The sequence below is a fragment of the Erpetoichthys calabaricus genome, chromosome 18 (genome assembly GCF_900747795.2).
Source record: "Erpetoichthys calabaricus chromosome 18, fErpCal1.3, whole genome shotgun sequence".
Taxonomy (NCBI): Eukaryota; Metazoa; Chordata; class Cladistia; order Polypteriformes; family Polypteridae; genus Erpetoichthys; species Erpetoichthys calabaricus.
This window is the reverse complement of record NC_041411.2, coordinates 55702036-55722170: the sequence shown is the minus strand read 5'-3', so window position 1 is coordinate 55722170 and position 20135 is coordinate 55702036. Positions and strand designations below refer to the sequence as shown.

The following is a 20135-nucleotide window of genomic DNA, read 5'->3' as shown; positions in this document are numbered from 1 at the left end:
TGTGTGGAGTCGGCATAGTATCCCTGTTATCTATGTGGGTTTTTTTCTTAAGGTGATCCAGTTTCTTCCCACATCATAAAGATATGCAGGTTAAACTGAGTGGTTACTTTAAAATATAAATGTGAATCTGGGTGGGTATCACGCTGTAAGTGTGCCCAATTGCATCCCCATGACATTACAAGCTAACAAAACAAATGGTTTCAAGGACTGATTTCTAGAAATCTGGTCACAGAGCACTTTATAGTCCCCAAATGTCATCTCTGACGGTATTAACATGTACCCGAAAGCATGACTCTTAAATGTATAGGCATCACAGTCTTGATTTCTCTATGCCATGGGAACCCAAATATGGCCAATGTAGACTTGGACTCTGAGGCTGCAGGGCTTCTCATTGTGTAAACACCACCAGAAGGGCTCAACAGCAGGTGGGGGGTATCCTCCTGAGGTAAACTTGAATGTTGGCCTGTTATCTTACTGGTACAAGTAACCCTTCACAATTGCACTTCACACAGGAAAGAAAAGGCACATTCCACTAAACTTACTCCATATTTTTTTCTTTATCAGCCACAGAAAGAAAGAAAACAATAAATAAATAAAAGCCAGTGGGCAAAGAGAGGCTGTTATTGCTCACGCTGCCCCGGCATTTTATTTGCGGGTCTGCCATTTCCCCAGACACCTCGCTGGCAGAACAAAGCAGCAAAAGTCAAGTTCTTCTTTGTCCTTGGACTATAAAAGCAGGCGTGGCGCTAGACAGCAGGCAGGAAGTCACCATGGGAAAGCATGATCTTTTGCATAGTAGTAAATGAACAGACATCCACCTCTTTATTTACAAGATCGTTGAGATAAAAAATTCATAAAAACGGACGAATGAACAAAGTGCTTTGCCCGGATGTGGCTCATGCTGCTCACTAGAATATTGCAGGGCCCATGCCCAGCGCCAGCAGGAGTTACAAAAAGTGGCAGTCGCTTCTTTCCACCCGCTCTGAGCACCTCTGGGAGTCGGGGGGAGTGCAGGAAGACAAGCTGGCCAGAAATCACACAGAAGCACATCAAAGTAAGTAAGTGAGAACGGGACAGGTGGGTGGGCAGGCGGGTGGGGAGAAAGGCAGGTGCACACTTCCCAATCCACAAGATGCAAAGGTGTTTGCGCTTGCACCTAAGTCTTTCTCATGATGATACAACTTGGCTTGTATGAGTAGTGAAGAAAAGGTGCAGGCAGAGTATTCAGGGACAGGGCCCAGTGGGTGTGGTATTTGGGTGAGGTAGGGGTTTGGTTTGGTTTAAAGGGTGGGTTACATTCTCTTCAGGACACGCTGAGAGCCATTCAAGCAGAAACAAGGCAACATGCCATGAGACAACGAAGAAAAATGCACCGGTGCAAATCTACTGTGCATGTGAGGAAAGGGGGAGAGCCGCTCCTCTCCCCTTTCCCACACTGGGGAAGATACATTCATGCAGGAGCAGTCACCCTCTTCTCCTGGCTAGCCGCGGCTAAAGCGACGTCTCCAGGCTGTGAAGCGGGCTTCCTGGGCTTGACGACGTGGCTGATTTGCTTGTGTCAGTGGCCAGATTGATGCCACTGTCAATGGCATTGTTGTTCTTATTCGGAGACGATGACTGGCTACAGTTATGCTTTAATGTACCGTCTTCTTCAGCATCTGTGTCATCAATGAGGGGAATGTGAGGCTGTGAATCTTCTATTCGAAATTCTGGATGCGTCATGAAGTTGTGAATGGAGGTTCTGGATTCTGGCTTCTCCAGGCCTTCATAGAGAGAGCTGCGGAAGGCCTTGACCACACGGATCTGCAAAAGAAAAGCAATGATCAGCAAGCCATAGGCAAGCAAACAGAAGAGGAAATGGAGGCCACGATCCAAAGAGGAGACACCTAGAGGAAAGGTGTGTTAATAACATGCCAGTCACACGAAGACAACGCAGAATGGAACAGGCAGCAAGTGCACAAGCCAAGCAAACAAAGGGGGTCATGCGGGCAAGTCAGTGGGCATGTCCAGGGCAAGCACTCAGCTAGAGGCCTGTATCAGCTTGTAACCTCAACACTGGCATTACCTATGTACCCATATCCATGGCTGCCAACTGGGGAATGTGCACAATGGTGCCCTCTCTCTTTTTCTTATATCCCCTAGATAACAATTCCATGTATTTAGGGTCCAATGTCCATTATGCTTCTCTCAATATCAATCCATCACTAACAGGAAGGCTGCTCTAGTACAGGGTTCACCCCATTCTGCACAAACAACTACTACAATTTGAAAGCCACCATTCCTGTCTCAAATAAAAAAATACCCCTCTGCCTACTGCTAATTTCAACTTGACCATATGAAGGAAAATTTCCTGATTTTAGAGGTATCAACCACAACAGCACATGGCAACATCTCCACAAAACTGGTTATTGACCACAACATCCCCTTATAATTGCTGCACTTCTACATCTTTTGACATATCTGAAGGTGAACGCATAGCCCCCTCAGTGATTCCTTCCATAATCTGCTGTTCCAGATATGTCAATAATATCCAGAAAATGATTACTCTTTGGTGCATGTCAGCCAAAGTCAAGATCTTTGGCTTTACATTTAAACATCTAAACACTTTCCACAAGCCATTGCTAGTTTCCAAAAGACATGTTTATAGGGTCTTTATTCTCAGGTGTACAGAGTATAGTAACATTTTTACTAGCATGTGTTAATCGATATGCAACATATCATCTGCAAATGGCATGATTAGTGAATGCAACTACCTTACCTCAAAACTAGTCTTCCTTACTGGAAAAATCTCAGATGTACATACATTTTCTGACCTATTATGTGGGATCTCTGGTACAGTTAAAAAGGTTCTACACTTTCTCTCATATGACTACTGATTAAAATATAGCAACTCATCATCATTATAATCCTCATCTTTCAGCAACATTGGAGACCTCTGATTGAGGGCTAAACTATGCCTCACATCTTACCTGCTGTTGAAATTTCATTCTGTCCTATAAGAAACATGACCAGATTCTAATTTGACCTCTCCATCTCTAACGCCAAATGTTTCCTACCTTATCACAGCCCTGGCTCAACACTACAGTGATGAACGTTTTTAATCTCTTTGGAAGAGAACTTCTTGTGTAAAATGGCAAGATTATGTGCTGTCTGGCTTAGTTGGTTTTCCCCCAACAAAAGCTATGTGACATTCAGCAAATATGCATTCAAATATGTGGTGCTCTCTCTCTGAAACTCTCTTCTTAATTTCCTAAGGTTTAAATCTAGGCTGAAAACTTACCTTGTCTCTTCTGCTTATTTTCTTTGTTTAAGTGTTGGTTACTTAACTTTGACCTTCCACCTGTCCTCTTTCCTTGTCTTATCCTGGCTGTTTTCTATATTACTATATTATCACTTGTTCCTTGTTTATCAAATTGTATCTTTTAATGGAACTTTTCATGTGTGATAGAAACAAAGGCTGACCGACTTATATGCACTTTCAAACGAAGCCACTGATATTGTCCCTCTCTGATCTTTCTGAAAGCTAAAGTGGAGCAATGGTGCCATCTGTTGGATCACACGTGGCTTGGGCTGGCATGTATTGAGTGCCAGTTGCTGGCCTCCTGAGTCTCTGCCCTGTGCTCACAGAGGCAGGGGAACAAGTTTCCTGAAACTGCTAACTTGCCATGGGTTCTTATTTAGGATGTGTCATCTACAAGCTCCCATGAGATAGGGCACAATTAATGACACGAGGGCTTGAACAGAGGATGGAAAACAGAGCACACTGGACTACACTGGGACAGACATAACAGACAATGAAGTGAGCAGACGACTGTAGGACCTCCAGTTGTCTCCACTCCCTAAAGAAAATTTGTATTAAACAGGAGGGCAGCAGAACCCTGAGACTCTTGGTTCCTGTGACCCCCTAGAGCACCCACATCATGAGATACAGCAGTATTCGGTTATCAAAAAATTCAGAACAATAAGGAGATAGATAAAGAAACTTTGTGGCCCTTAAAGACAAGGGGATTCATGGTGTTGAGGTGGTCAGTCAAATGGCCAGAAAAGACTAGCCATGTAATATATGAAAACTAGACACTTCCAGTTATTCAACACTAGAGTCCCACAGGTGGCACTGGTTTAACTCTAGAGAAAAACCATGTAGCTGTAAGACATAAAATTGAAAAGCAGCAATGGGCAATCCTACTGTCCTGGAGGTTACTTCTGTGGCATACACTATTGTCCTACCATAATTCTCATTTAATTTCATGCAATTTGCATTACTTTCCATAAGAGGACTGACCCACATCTGACTATTTCCTGCCATTCACTTTGCTGAATGCCTAGCTGAATGCTTACCCAGGCAGCCTGTTTTTTTTTTTTTTAATCTTTTTTGGAATATTTTATTGACAATCATTTTGGACTCACAACCTGAAATTCACTCCCTCCTTCAGTCCAGGGATCTTTAGCCCTCTATAGGAAAAAAAAGACATTGGACATTGAGACAGACAAACAAGAGTTTGTGACAGACAGTGAGTGGTAGATGCCACGGCCTTTATGCCAGAAGCTGGCATCTCTGCTGATGGCACCACTAGGAATTCACACTCACGGCAGCCTGCAGCAGTGGACAGAGCATTGGACAAGGACACGTGATTAGGGCTACAGTTATGGGCTACGTCTGGGTGCTGGCTGCCACTGGAGGACTGTCTCCTTAGTGCTCCCTGAAAGGAAGCGCCACTCTTGAAAGTGTTCACTACTTGAATCTGAAATGGAGGAGACAAGGAGACTTAGACAAGGCAGAGACAGTTTTTGATGGGACCACTGGCCCACCTGTCAAGGGACTTGCATTTCTCCTCTCTTTGAGAGGCTTGCATGAATCTGCTACCTGAGTTTGAATCCTGTTGAGACCCCGGAACCACAGGATCTGCCCACGCCGTAGTTCACGCTCTGCATGATCAATTTCCTCTACATCCTCATTCAACTCCTCCTCAGGCATTTCATCCTTCTGCGTCAGCTGGCCTGCCTCCTTTAGGAATTTCAACCTGCTGGTAGGAATTGTAGTGATGAACTGAAATAAAGAAAGACAGTGCAGGAATGCTGGTAACTTGGTAGCTGGTGAGTGTGCCAATGCACAATGCCAGTTGTCCCAGAAAAGAAGGGGAGATTATGGGGTCTAGGTTGTAAAGACAATACTCAAAAGGAGTTAGTGGGGCAGAACTAGGGATCTGGGTGCATAGAACAGAAGTCAGGTGCTCTGTTACCTGTCCCCAGACCAGCTCTCCTAAGCCCAGAAAAATGCACCATAGCCATTTGTCAATATCCAGTGGTGAACAGCTGAAAGGCTTTCCACCGAACTGTACGATGATGATCTGTAGCAATACAAGAAAGATATTGGTTGTATTACAATTTAACAGAAGCCTAACGCTAATTACTTAGATTCCTTCAATAAATACACTGATAGTTACATTTGCACTCTTTGTTTAAATAGCACATACACTAAATAAAAAGCATAAAAGGGTTGTATGCAGAAATAAAAAGGATAGAATGTGCAAAAATACAACAGAAAAGACAACAGAGTCCACCATAATGTTCAAAAGTGGTCCCTTCCAAAAGCTGGTTTATGATGGCAACCAAATTGTTAGACCTTCAGTCTAAGCCACCAAACCTAGTGTGAATAAAAAACAGCCTCCACTACTGCCGATCATGTGACTGATTGAAGTACACCACATTATTCACCTATTTCATGGTGTTTTAGTTTGGTATGTTGTAGCTGAAGAAAGGGGATGTCATGAGTGGATCACTCTCCGCCATTGCTTATTAAATGCCCACTGCCACCACCACACAATGCTCACAGTATTTTTTCTTGAATGATTGTTCAGTCTTATGTCTTACTGCAAGAAAACTTGCATGGCTAAAGAATCTCTATAGGTTAGTATCCACCACTACTGACAGCGTAGCTCTCTGGAATTCACAAAATTGTTCCATCATATGATGATGTTGTAGTCTGGACTGTTATGGCAAATGAACTTGTGTGATCAGAGTGGGCCACCAAAAGTCAGTCTCCTCCACTGTTAATATGTCTTTCTGCAGTCAACAACAATTTTACCATATCAAATGACATTCCTGTCTGGTCTGTTACAGCAGGTGAACTCACATAATTCACAAGAGTCACCACAGTCCACAGACTTCACCGTAACTAATCATGCGATTTTGCTGAGTTCCCCTGTATTGCCTGATGATACTCCAGTCTTGGCTGTTGCTTTCATGGGAGATTGCTTGGATGGAGAAGGTCACAGCAATTCACACTCCCCAGCTTTACCAATCATATAGCTCTCTGAGGACTATGCTCTGAGTACTAATTGTTCTTTTGACTCATGATGCACAAGGCAGGTAGAAACATCTGCTCTCTACAACTCTCTCTAAACTGCTGTTCTATTTTGAAAATATGCCTTATATGTCTGCTTTCTCCTCAACCAATACCATGGCTACTTGGTCAAAGAAAAAGTACATGGGAGCCAACCAAACTGTGCACAGAATTTGTGACATGCATAAAATGAATGTCACAAAATGAAACAAAAACAAACAAATGTGTGGAAAGCGAGACACAACCATCTTAATGGTACTGTATTAAAATCAAAAGGCAAATGTCTACTATAGCTACTTGTCAAAGGGCAGAACAAATAAAAACTTCTATTTACCTGAATACCAAGAGTTCCCAGCACAATTCCACAGAAAATAGGGTTCCTGAAGATACCATCAAAAACATTTCTCTCACCATGGATCTTGCGGGCATTAATTTCATTGAACAGCTGCATCATGACAAAAGTGTTGAAGATGATAGTGTAGTGCTCTGAAGGAGGTGAATGAAGTGGTGCATTCCTGCCATTGTCGATGTTGAAAACCTTCTCACCTTAAAAATAAAAAATGATTCATGGTAGCTCAGCAGACAGCATCTGTATCTCAGATGAGATAAGATATCTGTGACCTAGTCTGAATGAGGGACAAAAACATTACGTGAAATTGAAAGTCAAATTAATTGTTTAATTGGGAAAGAAATTTCATGTAGACTTGAAAAGAAGAGACAATTATAGACTGTACTCAAAAAGATAACAGAATCTAAAGAAGAAATGAGAGGCATTGTAAAGTTGAGTTTGGAAATAGAGGAAAACTGGTGTCTGAAATGGCAAAGGAGAGGGCGAATCTGAGACGGCATAAGTGTAGGAAAATAACGTGAAATATAAATGTTTACATGAGTTAATGACTTAACTGGTAAGTGAAGGAGAATCTAAGTTAGAGTTAGTATATGAAACATCACAGGAAAGGGAAAACTGTGCATGAGCTTAGAGAGGAAACAGAATCGGATGTTAAACTGAAAAAATTAAAGATACAATTAAGTGTGTGCATCAGAAAATTATATACTAATTCTGTCTTCCTACAAATAACATCCATACGGGGTGGAGGGGTGGGGTGGGAGAGTGGTTTATTGGGCTGGGTGGGCATATTAGCACCAGAAGTGGATAAGGAAATAAAGCATGAACTGAAGTTACAGATAGCCACAATCTAAGAAGAAGGAGGAGTCTGAATGTGTGATGAAATATGACAGATAAGTGAAACAGCAACTGAATGGACACAGCAAAAAACATCTGCACATGAAACAAGAAACAAAAAAATGAATTAATGGCTGAAAGAGTATAAAGAGTCATCAGACTTTGAAGGTGGAAGGGGGAAAGAAACCAGAGCTGGTGTCAGAACTGGGAAAGGATAACAGCTGTGATGTGAATTGAGAGGTGAAATTGGTGTCACTTAGCTAGGACTATAATATATATTTACATCTGCATGCATGTGATTCAGAATCTGCACTGAAACAAGACTTCAGACCACCTGCTAGAGGTGTTTTGAAAATTCTTTCATTTTTTTTGCAGCTGTCCAGCACAGAAGATTGCAGTCATACTAACCTGCAAAAAGCAGGGTGAAGATTGTGACAAGCTGGTACACACCATGTCCCAGGATGTTCTTCATCATTGTTCTAGAAATTAGAGGCTTGTTCCTACCATACGGCTTCCTCATCAGCAGGGATTCTGTTGGGGGTTCAGTAGCCAAAGCCAGGGATGCAAAAGTGTCCATGATCAAGTTAACCCAAAGCATTTGGACAGCTTTAAGTGGGGAGTCCTGGCCAATTTAAAAGAACACAGTGAGGACATTTTGTTGTGAGACTGGCCTTTCCACCAATCCTTACTAAGGTAAAGTCAACAAAACAATCTTGGAATGGCACAATACTCGCAGGTTTTCAAAGGCTTTAGCTAAGTTCCTATTAGAAAAGACTTATTATAATTTGATTAGACCAACCTCAGATGTGCACTCCCAGAAGCTACTAATAGTGTGTACTATATTTCTAGATTAAATTCTGGAAAGTGTGTATTGTAGTAACAGATTTTAGTGCACAAGTGTTTTGCTTATCTAAATGTTAATGTTACTTCCTTTATTTCTTAAACAGCTGGCAATTCACAATGAAATGTAAAAAACAAGGTAGCTAACTGTGACACTGTTAATTTAATGTCATTTACATCCATGTTTGCTCATATTAAGCAGATGTTTTTATATGAAAAAGAGAGAACAGTCGGATTAAGAGGTGCCAGTTCACTCCTGTCAACCAACCTTTAGATGTTTTTCTTACTGAAGTAAAATGTACTTAGGTAAGAAATTCCGAATGCAAGCTATCAGATTAAATTGCATGCTCTTGTTTATATGTAGGAAAGTGATGTGAATGAAAATCTATAGGTATTGTAGCTCCCCTCGACTGAGACTGAAGACCATTATATCCCCTTAAGCAGTGTCTGAAAATTCTTTCACATGAATTCTTTGCCACTAGGTGTCATTGTTTTGTAATTTATTACAAAACCAGTCAGAAAAGATACTTTACCAGTTCTCAATTGTAATCTTTCCTAAACCCTCCTAGATAGTCACACCTTACGTGAAGTGACCTGATATTGGAAAGGCAACCATCCCTAAAGGTAACTGCAGCATAAAGACAAAATAGCACGGCATGCACTTGTAAGGGTCTCACCTGAGTTATACAAGCACCTGTAAAGGCAACAATGACGGCCACCACATTGACAGTTAACTGGAACTGAAGAAACTTGGAAATGCTATCATAAACATTTCTACCCCACATGACAGCTTTCACAATGCTGGTAAAGTTGTCGTCTGTCAGGATGATGTCAGAAGCCTCCTTAGCCACATCTGTACCAGCAATACCCTGCACATCAGAACAAATATGAGACAGCATCAAGTCAGCCGTTGCCTTTTATCTTGCAGTTTTAGTGTCTGGTAAATATGTTATGCCTCCCAATGTCTGTCATCTAATACTGTCAAGTAGTTCAATTATTTTTTCTGTCATCCACCATCCTACCATCTCACTATATCTACCACATTACAAGTCTCCTTAAATCTACCTTCTAGCACTTCTGCAAACATCTTGCACTCCCTGCAGATCTAGTCATTATCATCATGTTTCTCAGGTTTCACCTTTGTCTCAGGTCTTTTGCTCCTTGGCAATCTCGATATACTGTATGCCTGAGATCCAAAAATAGGATTACTTTAATTACAGTAATGATTTCTCTGATACTGTAAATTCATATCTGAGTAGCTGGCATATGAAACTAATTACAGATTTATGAAATCTGTTGTGGCTGTGCTGCTTGCTTCATGACTTATATAATAGTCCAAATTTGATACTTCTGGTATATATTTTTCAAACTTAGACTGTAATAACTTCATAACACATTTTTAGGTTTTATTTAATTGGCAGTTTCTGGGACTTTTATTTAAAAAGTAGATACTTACCTTATACCTGTGTCTAGTAAACTTCATTTTTTTTCTTAATATTTCATCATTCCCACTTCCCTTAAGGTAAACATGTCTTCTGACATCACCATTCCTATACATCCCAATGCCCACCACTCTTTTATCGTCTCACATCCAATATCTCAACACTTTCTGTCATCCAGAAAAAAATGTATCTCCTAATACAGTATCAAACATCCACAAAGCCAGACGGTTCCTGACATTCACCAAACTTGGGATTGTTTCCTGGCTTCAAATGTCCTGAATCTTTCAGCCATCCAACAAAGAGCCACAAAGTCCATTGTAGTATAGGACTACTAAAATGTGTTTTAAATTGAAGGGTCCCTTTTGTTCCTTGTTTTACAGAGCTGTAAAAGTTCAACCTTGTTATAAGAAATGTCCTGTTCCAAAGTTTATATAAAAAACAGTCCACTGGCATGTTAGTTGGAGGTTATTTCCAGAACCTAGTAGTTGACTTATTTGCTGCTGTGCAATTTAACTTGTTGGATATTTTTTTGTAAGGTGCTACAAAATAAAGTCATTCAATTCAGACTCACTTTCATGCTGGCAGCCTATCTTGTGAGTACTATACTGCATAGATTTTTCTTGCTGCTCTGCCTGATTCAACCAGAAACATTACATTCCACACATCCACAGTGTTTTTCTCTGTCCTACCAACAACAACTCCCCTGCTATCTAGCACCACATCTGTTCACAATTTTAATGTGTGAATAGAAGCACATCCCATCTTTTGTGCTTACCATAGCAAATCCAACATCTGCTTTTTTCAGTGCAGGGCCATCATTTGTGCCATCACCAGTGACAGCTACCACCTGCCTCTGGTCTGACATTGTACTGTCAATAATGCCTGTGGAACAGAAGTAGACTGTGGTTAAGATGCAAGCCGGGAGTAATATGTAACATAAACCTGGCAAATCCTACCTTTCACTAGGGTGTGCTTGTCTGTAGGAGATGATCTTGCTAACACCCGCAGCTTAGGCCAAATTTTGTCAATGCGTTCCTGTTCAACCTAAAAAGGAAAATTATGCGAGAACAAATGGAGGCGTATTACTGAACATGGAAAAGGGACAAGAAACGACAATAGGTGAATATAGGAGGTGTACCCTGTTCAGCAGAGTTTTTAAGACTCATACTCTATGCAATACAACACACTATGGACGATGATTTTGAAAAATATATCCCTGCCTTTTAAACTTTTTTTCTGTAGTAATATACCTGTAGGATATGACATATAGAACGTTCTTTTTAACATAACATAACAAACATTGTCAATCCCACTTAATCTAATACAGGATAAGAGGCCTATTATAGCAGTAGTAGCCTGTACATGTCTGGGGATGTGAGAGAAAACCAGAGTACCTGGAGAAAAACACACAAGCACAGGAAAAACAAGCATTTTCAACCAAACCATGCAGATTCACCCTTAAGGGTATCCCATCCTGCTATGTGGCAGTCAAGCAAGGAACCTATTGATTTTTCATGACAGCAACTAACTGAGCAGTCCAACAAAGACAGGGACCATGAAGTTGTGTGAACAAAAGCCACAGAGCTGAAGTGGGGCATCTTTCACAGTTGGTGTACACACAACAAACTATATAGCAGTAACATTGTGAAGGCTTGTGGTACAATAGGTCAGTGAAGGTCAGGAATTCTCCCCTGTGCAAAACCTATGGTAGTTATTGATGGTCAGGTTGTGGAATGGGAAAATACTGCAGAAGAAAGATCAAATAGGTCAGATAGTGTTGGGGAAGATTTCAAAATTGAGGGCAGCAGTGGGGACAAAGTGTTTCATTTCAACTCACCACTCACCTCGCCCTTCTCATTACGGATCCTGCGGTTGAACTCTTTCCCATCAATGCAAAGGAAATCTTCTCCTGGGTGAATAATACCACACTTGATGGCGATAGCCCTGGCCGTGTTGATGTTGTCTCCTGTAACCATGCGCACAGTGATTCCAGCACGCTGGCATTTTCTGATGGCTTCTGGTACCTGAAAAAATCCAAGTTGATAAGACAGAGAAGCTGCAAAAGAGACCCTGCCCCTAAAGCCTCTGAGTTGTGCAAAGAGATCTAAGCAATAACTAGCAAGTCAGTAAGAAAGGGACCTCTTGCTGCCATTTCTGATTCAACTGTGGCCCTAGTGATACCATATCTGCTGTTAGGTATTTAATCACTGTATAATTTATCAGTTTAAAATAATAAATTTGTCTGACTAATAAAACACATGAGAACGTATGTTACTACACAAAGAAACTGCACAGCACTGCTTATTTTTTGTATGTTCATTAATTGGATTTAAATAACGGATCAGATTATTTCTGCTTTAAATAACATACCATCAGATTGAGTACATTTTACTTGCATTGGTCTAAAACTGCATCTGAGTAGTCTTCTGTACTAAAAGACAGTCTTCACTATCCTTCCTGCATGATGTGGTGAGCAGTATAACCCACTTTCACCCTCTCTAATTATCTGTCAGCTACCTGACACATTATGAGCTGAATTGACAAATACAGTTTTTAATTCACATGAAGTGAAACCAAGCCTGAATGCCTCAAGAAACATGGGAAGAGAATGAATACTACACACCAATTGCATTCAATCCAGGAATCAAAGATAGACTCCAACAATATTCAGCCAAACCTGCCTGAGACATGGAGGTGCTTGAGGCATTGTACTCTTGTTTAGCTGTTGTGCCACTATGCCACAAACTTTCACCTATGGATGTAATGGAAACATTTGTGGATTCCATTCTACTTCTTAATCCCCTCTGGATCATATTCAGCTAGTGGCAAGTAGCATAATCTAATTGGTAAGACCAACACGTTAAACCACAGGAGTGCTGGTTCAACACCTCCAACTTACTTAAGTGCACTACTTAACTTGACTGTAACCCATCTTTAAAATGTTGCATGTAAATTATTGTGCAATAGCTTTGTACATTTAAAGCATAGTATTCACTATAAAAAAGGGACAGATGATGTACCCTTGGTAAAAGATGCCAAGGGTGTTCCAGCCATTAATGAGTTTTTAACCATAGTAATATCATAAATCCATGTGGCTAACAGCAGTTAGCATCAGTGACAAATGTGGATTTTTTCATCGCTTTCCACCAAATATGAACTGGTTGATGTTGGCCTGGGTTAAACATGTATTTGGGTTACTGTAGAAACTGAAACGGGAGTTTGCAACAAGGCCTTCAAAACCAGTCCTAAACACTGTTTGCCAGACAGTAGACAGCAGAGTGAGCGGAGACTCCCTAAAGTGTGTTATAAGTACACCATACATGAGCCCCATGGCTGAAGGACATCCATATGAAGAAAACTGGGAAGCTAGCTGGAAATTGTTTTGGGATTATTGAAGAGACCTATAAGTTCAATGGCAGTACCTGTCCTTTTTTTTCACAAAATAAAACTGTACTGTGTTCCTCATGTCTCACCTCAGGTCTCACAGGATCTTCAATGCCCACCACACAAATACAGGACAGGTCTGTTAAAATGTCATTTTCTTTGTCCCACTCAGGCTCTGGATTTGCTGGAAAGTCCCGATATGCAACACATATTGTTCTCAAACCATCACAGGCCATAGGTTCAATCACTTTCTTGACCATCTCATCTCGATCACGAGGCTTGAAGATCCGTGACTCCCCTACTGCATTTAAGATACGTGAGCACCTGTAGTGGTTTGCAAGAACTGAAATCAGACACAGGTAAAGGAGGTAAACAGATAAAGGAGAATGTGTTTCATATATTGCACTCCACCTGTAGAGGCACTCACTTTTTCAGGATGATCTCAGACGCACCCTTGCTGTACATTCGGAAGCTCCCATCTGGCAACTTGGTCACAGTGCTCATGGACTTCCTGACAGAGTTGAAGGTGTACACTTTGTAGAGCTTTTCCTCAGGCAACATGTCACGAATGGGCTGATAGTCACGTTTCAAATCAAGCACCAGGCCCAGCAGGCCACACTCAGTCTTGTTGCCCACTTGCTTTGGGAGGCCACCATCTTTATCTGGGGGCTGGAGAAAAACAAAAGATGCACTAAAAAGTCATCATAGGAAAGATGCTGAGTTTGGAAACCCCTCTGAATCTCCCTTGAAATGGAGAAGACAAAAAAGAGTGTATTTATGCAAATGCTGGAATTTGGCGATGCCTATAGATGCACAATGAGCAATCAGCTACTATCCCTCAATAAACATTTATAATAAAAATCTACCTGGTAAAGCAGATGAGAAAACATGGTGGATAGGGATGCTAAAATGCCATGGAGTCAATGTATCCTTGAGTCTAGCTTATGTGCCACTGCCCTCAAGGTTCATGACAGAATTTAAAAAAGGATAAGAAATATGAAGCTGGCAAGTCAATTTAAGCAGGTTCAGCAGTAGTACTTCACAGATCTTCAAACCTTGACTTGATAAGATTTTTGAAAGTTTGGATAAGTGAATGTAAGCAGCACAGAAAAGACTAACAGCTACCATGTGTCAAAGAATATATGCTTAATTTGTATTTCAAAAATCTCTATATATGTCTCTGTTCAGGGTTCAAAGTAATGCGCTGGGCTTACTGTGTGTAAAATAGTTTCAAACTACTTATTTTCGTTAAGCTTTATCCAAATCTGTATCTTTATAGGTACTTATTAAGTTTATCATACCCATCATATGTAGGTAAGATTGAGGAAATTATAAGGCATAAAATACATGGCTCAAATCTTGGTGAAGGGTAGAAAGGTTTAGGTTTTTGGGGAATAGGGAATCCTTTTGGAACAAATGGGATTTGTTCTGCCGTGACAGGTTATATCTGAACGGGATGGGCACCAATGTGATGGGGAGCCATACAGGCATGAGAATGTTAGTTGAGGACTGTTTAAGTTAGGGTATAGGGGGCAGTGAGTTTAGGACAAGCCAGGCTTAGAACTGTACATGAAGGAACAAACAATACTGTAAAAATAATGTGCAGTAATGTAAATTCTAACTCAAAATTTAAATGCAAAAGTAAAATGAGTAACACGTTAAAAATAGCTTGCCTTAATGCTAAAAATATCAAAATAAAGCAAACAAGTTGGAGCTGTATGTAGCGGAGCATAATTATGATTTTATACAATAACAGAAAACTGGCTAAATGAAAAAGATTGGGATGAGCATAACACAGAGGGATACACATTTTTAGCAAGGATAGAAAGAACAGAAACTACTGTTTATGTCAAACAGATTTTAAACAGAAGTCCTCCTCAATTGGACAATGAACCCCACTTTAGTGGGAACATCTAGCTTCCTCTGGAAAGCATTAGGAAAAGAGGCTGTATTTTAGGATTGTGTTATAGAGCAGGGGTAGGCAACATCGGTCCTGGAGTGCCACAGTATGTGCAGGTTTTTGTTCCAACCCAGTTCCTTAACGAGAACTCAATTATTGCTGATGAAGCACATATTGCTTAAGTGACATTTTAATGCTTCATTTTAGTGGTCTCGCTTGTTAAGGTTCTCCAACCTTAATTGCTTATTTCAATCTTAAACTGCTGCATTCAGTGTTTTAATTGCTCCTTATTAGCAATAAGATGTAAAACAGGGGTAGGCAATGTCGGTCCTGGTGAGCCGCAGTGGCTACAGGTTTTCATTCCAACCCAATTGCTTAATTAGAAACCAATCATTGCCAATCTCAGACCTTATTTAATTTTATGGCTTGTTAGTCTGTGCAATGTAAGGCTTTTATATCGTAGATTTTTTTTCCTTTCCAAGGATATCATCCAAATGATTTGAAGCCTAAAACAGATCATTTTCAGTCTGTCACATTTTTCTATTAAGTGTTTTATTAAATCAAACCGTGCATGATGAACACACACAGATGTAATTGGAAAAAAGCTAGCTGGAGAACTGCTGGCTGCTTTGTCTTTTACATCTTATTGCTAATAAGGAGCAATTAAAACACTGAATGCAGCAGTTTAAGATTGAAATAAGCAATTAAGGTTGGAGAACCTTAACAAGCGAGACCACTAAAATGAAGCATCAAAATGTCACTTAAGCAATATGTGCTTCATCAGCAATAATTGAGTTCTCGTTAAGGAACTGGGTTGGAACAAAAACCTGCACATACTGTGGCACTCCAGGACCGACGTTGCCTACCCCTGTTATAGAGCACACAATGCACAATAATTTCAATGCACATCTTTTTAGCAATATTAAAAAGGTTTATAATTAAGTTTATAAGGGAATATTATAGTCATGGGGACTTTACTACTACTTGAATATTAACTAGGATAACCTTGCAAACAATGGGGCATAATAGCTTTAGAGATTTTAGAAGTAATTAGGGATTGTTTTTAACACAACTAGGGGGCTTCGTGTTTGGTTTTCCAGATACACACTTTTAAGATTTTTTTTTTTCTTTCAATTGTTGCTATTTCATTAGTTTTACTTTTATTTCAGAACTTATGTAAAAACAATATTTGGAATCTTTCGAGGGGCAATATGCTGAATCTTTTAAATGAGGTCAGTGAGACATGTGTTTAATGACTTTGTACCATAATTCAGGATAGGTTTCTCTGTTTGGAATTTCAGCACAGACAAAGCGATCTACATCATCAGCAGTTAATAATTTTTTTTGCAAAGTAACCAATAAATGCATGTGAGGTAAAACACATTTTTGAAGTTCTCTGACTTAAACTTCAAAGCCTTACAACATTTACATACTTCTGACATATCACCTGTGTCCATATATTCAATCTCTATTCGCCTTTTAGTTATTTCTCCGAGTAATAATTTCTCTTTTTTTGCGCTAATGCGATGTTTACTTTCTTTTTTTGACACTGTCATTTTTTTCTGCTTTCATATTTTGTATCTTGCTCTGCATGTGTTTCGCGCCTACGTTTTTTTTGAGTCTTTTGAATTCCAGTTTTCATTATCTCTAACCTGCTCTGCATGTGTTTGTCCCCTTGTTTTGTAACCTCTTTATGACATTTTACTTTGTTTTCTACTCTGTCTTTTATTTCTGACGTCTCCTTGTCCTGCTTCTTTTTTCAATTACACCTGGTCCGTGGTGATTATTTTCCCTTTTTCAAGTAATAATTTAAGTTTGTTTGCGCTACTTCGATCTTTACTTTCTACTTTTTATACTTTCTAATTTTCCTACTTTCATATTCTTCAACTTTCTCCACATTTGTATCGCACATACGTTAATTTTTTTTTTTTTGAGCCTTTCGGATTCCACTGCTTTCATAATCTGCTCTGCATGTGTATAGCGCCAATGTTTGTGAATGTGTTTATGAAGTTTTACTTTGTCTTTTACTCTGTCTTTTAATTCTGAGCCCGATTAGACATGCTTTGTTTCAATTCCACTTATTACAAGCTGATAATTACTTTCCTTATTTTCTGAATTTGCACCTAGATTATTTTTTCTTTTTTGCTCTTTTTTCTCTCCAACGCTTTTGAGTCTCTTTTCACCACACTGCTTTCTTCTTCGCTTATTCGTCGACATTTCACTTATAACGTATTGTCCTTATACGCTTTATATGCGCTGAAACCCTGGATCTGTGTGTGCTCAAATCATTCACAAGACTGAATGCTTTGCTGCCCTGTTGTCTTATTTGATATTGATTGTAAGTAGGGCGTGTCTTGCAAGAATCTCATTTTCTATGTCATCGCGAGACAGTCCTGGGTCAATCTCTTGGCACAATGTCTCATGTTTAAGGTCCTTGTGGGTCTTTTAACTGTCTTCCGTAAACTTAACGTGAAGATTGCATCTCAACGCCCTACTGTTTCTCTCCAAGATTTTCTTTTATAATAGAGAGATATGTTAAAGCACCCATGCAGAGGGAAGCCTGTCTAGATTTTCTATTTTGTAATAATCAGGATAGAATTAAGGGTGTAGAAATGCTTGAACCACTAGGGTCAAGTAGACCATAATACTGTATAATACAGTTCGGTGTGTTTTGTTAAGTTTAACTTTGGTAGGGCAAATTTTGAGCAGATGGGGCAAAGTCTAAGGAGGACAGACTGGGATAAGCTTTTAAATGTGAAGACAGTCAAGAATCAATGGAACAAATTTAAGAATGTTTTACATATAATGCAGGCCAGATACATACCTACATTTTAGAATTAGTAGGAAGTTAAAAAAAAACTCAGTTTGAACACAGTGGGTTTATAAAGAGTTATGAACAGTTGTATATAGTGATAACTCCAATGTGAATCGTATGGCGTATGAGAACATCAGGGCAACAATTAAGAAAGATACTAGGGAGGCTAAAAGAAAGAAGGATACTAGGTAGGCTAAAAGTCAGTTAGAGAGGGACATGGCAGATAAGGCAAAAGATGACCAAAAGAGACTTTTTCAGTATTTTAGTAGTAAAAGTCAAGTCAAGAAGGAGGTGAAGTGCATAAGGAATAGTAAAGGGGAATTAAAAAATAGACACGGTGAAATAGCAGGTGCTCTAACCTGCATTTTTCTAAGGTCTTCACATATTAGAAACTTGTTAAGGGGAAACATTCGCACAAATATTAGGAAGTTTTTCTTTACACAGAGAACCACAGACACATGGAATACACCTACAAGTATTGTGGTAGACAGTATGACTTTAGGGACTTTTAAAAATAGACTTGATGTGTTTTTAGAAGAATTAAGTGGGTAGGATTGGACAGCTTTGTTGGACTTAATGGCCTGTTTTCATCTGCATTGTTCTAATGAGGACACTGATAACCTCCTAGCAGTAAATGGGACTACTAAGGAGGAACTGAGTAATTTGGAAATTGTAGACGGACAGGTACTGTTTAGATTAAATAGGATGAAATCAAACAAATCACCAGGACCAGATAATATTTATCCTTGAGTTCTTAAGGAGGTTAGTGAGTACATTTTAAACCCTTGATGCATATTTTTAAGAAGTCACTGTGCACTAGAGAAATTCCAAAGGTCTGGAAAATGGCAAATATTATCAAGTTATATAAAATGGATGACTGGAAGATCCAAGCAACTACAGGCCAGTAAACTTTACATACATCACATGTAGATAAATTGAAGGAATTACTAAGGGAAAGATTGAGGAACACATGGCAAGAACAGGAGTTTTGCTCTTAAGCATGGGCTTAAAAGAAGGAAGTTATGTTTTACCAACATGCTTAAATTCAATAAGGAAGCAAAAAAAGGACATGATCGAAGTGGAATATATGATATTATTTATCATGACTTTAAGAAAGCATTTGAAAAGGTGCCAGTTCGGGGTATTGTTTGTAGATGGGTGCAAAATTGGTTCAATCACAGAAAGCAGAGAGTTATGGTGCAAAGAACCCTATCAGAATTGTCTGGTGTTAAGAGTGGTATTCCACTGGAGTCAGTGCTAGGGCTTCCACTATTTTTAATATCTACTGTATATACAGTAAATGATGTGGATAGGAATATAAGCTGAGTGGTGGCTCTGAGGCTAGAGATCTGCACTGGCAATCGGAAGGTTGCCGGTTCGAATCCCGTAAATGCCAAAAGGGACTCTGCTGTGTTGGGCCATTCAGCAAGGCCCTTAACCTGCAATTGCTGAGCGCTTTGAGTAGTGAGAAAAGCGCTATATAAATGCAAATAATTATTATTATTATTATAAGTAACAAGATGGTTAAGTTTACAGATGATACCAAACTAGGTGAACTGGCAAATAATCTAGAATCTACTGAATCATTCTCCCTCTGCCTCATCAAGCTGGCTTGTTACATTCATGCTTCAGTCCCCACATCATACATTTAGTGTCCACAATTCTAGGCGGCAGCATGGAGGCTGCATCCTCTTCAGCAGACATAAGATTAAGGAAGCAAGAAAAGAACCCCTTTTAAATCCACAGATAGTACCAGTCCTGCAATGGCTTCCATAGGACAAGTTGGAGAGAATGGCACCCAACGGGTTCCTGTGCTGTTATCATTCTGCAGCCCATGTGGCTGCACTTGCTGCCTGCAGAGTATTGCTCACTCTACACCGCAGATGTGTGCTCCAAGGAGACCAGCTCCTGAAACAGGCATGCGTTGCTATTTTTAAGCCTTTCCCTGGGCGATGCATGCATTGCATAACAACAGGCAGGCCTTTTATATAACAAAACACAAAAGCTTGCTTTGCTCTTCTTCTTTGTTCCATCAAAAGAAAGAAAGAGCCACGAAGGCTGCAATATAGTGATCGTGCTCTTTGTGAAAAATAAGTGCTTGGGGTTAGATGATTAATTTCACTTTGCAGAAGTCAACAGCAAAGGCTGCCAGATACAAAGGAGATCCCCAGTATAGCATGATGCGGCTTATAAAAACTTCACCCACTCAGCAATATTTTCAGAACTGT

The 20135-nt window shown here is 39.9% G+C and overlaps 1 protein-coding gene across 10 annotated transcripts in view; it reads right to left on the bottom strand.

The window, feature by feature from the left end:
• Nucleotides 1–538: 538 nt before the first annotated feature.
• The window catches only part of atp2b2 (ATPase plasma membrane Ca2+ transporting 2), a 67505-nt gene continuing 47908 nt past the window's right edge, over nucleotides 539–20135 (bottom strand). For 5 of the 10 annotated variants that reach the window (XM_028824310.2, XM_028824312.2, XM_028824311.2 and 2 more), the window contains 11 exons: nucleotides 13620–13861; nucleotides 13282–13516; nucleotides 11653–11832; nucleotides 10765–10852; nucleotides 10584–10690; nucleotides 9044–9235; nucleotides 7935–8148; nucleotides 6678–6889; nucleotides 5241–5348; nucleotides 4865–5047; nucleotides 539–1803 (listed from right to left, as the gene is read on the bottom strand). In XM_028824310.2, the coding sequence (XP_028680143.1) occupies nucleotides 1492–1803; nucleotides 4865–5047; nucleotides 5241–5348; nucleotides 6678–6889; nucleotides 7935–8148; nucleotides 9044–9235; nucleotides 10584–10690; nucleotides 10765–10852; nucleotides 11653–11832; nucleotides 13282–13516; nucleotides 13620–13861 (2073 nt within the window). In that variant the 3' untranslated portion in view covers nucleotides 539–1491. Of the gene's footprint in view, nucleotides 1804–4407; nucleotides 4453–4588; nucleotides 4743–4864; nucleotides 5048–5240; nucleotides 5349–6677; nucleotides 6890–7934; nucleotides 8149–9043; nucleotides 9236–10583; nucleotides 10691–10764; nucleotides 10853–11652; nucleotides 11833–13281; nucleotides 13517–13619; nucleotides 13862–20135 lie in introns of all 10 variants that reach the window. The other 5 variants (XM_051921418.1, XM_028824316.2, XM_028824313.2 and 2 more) reach the window with 4 other exon arrangements.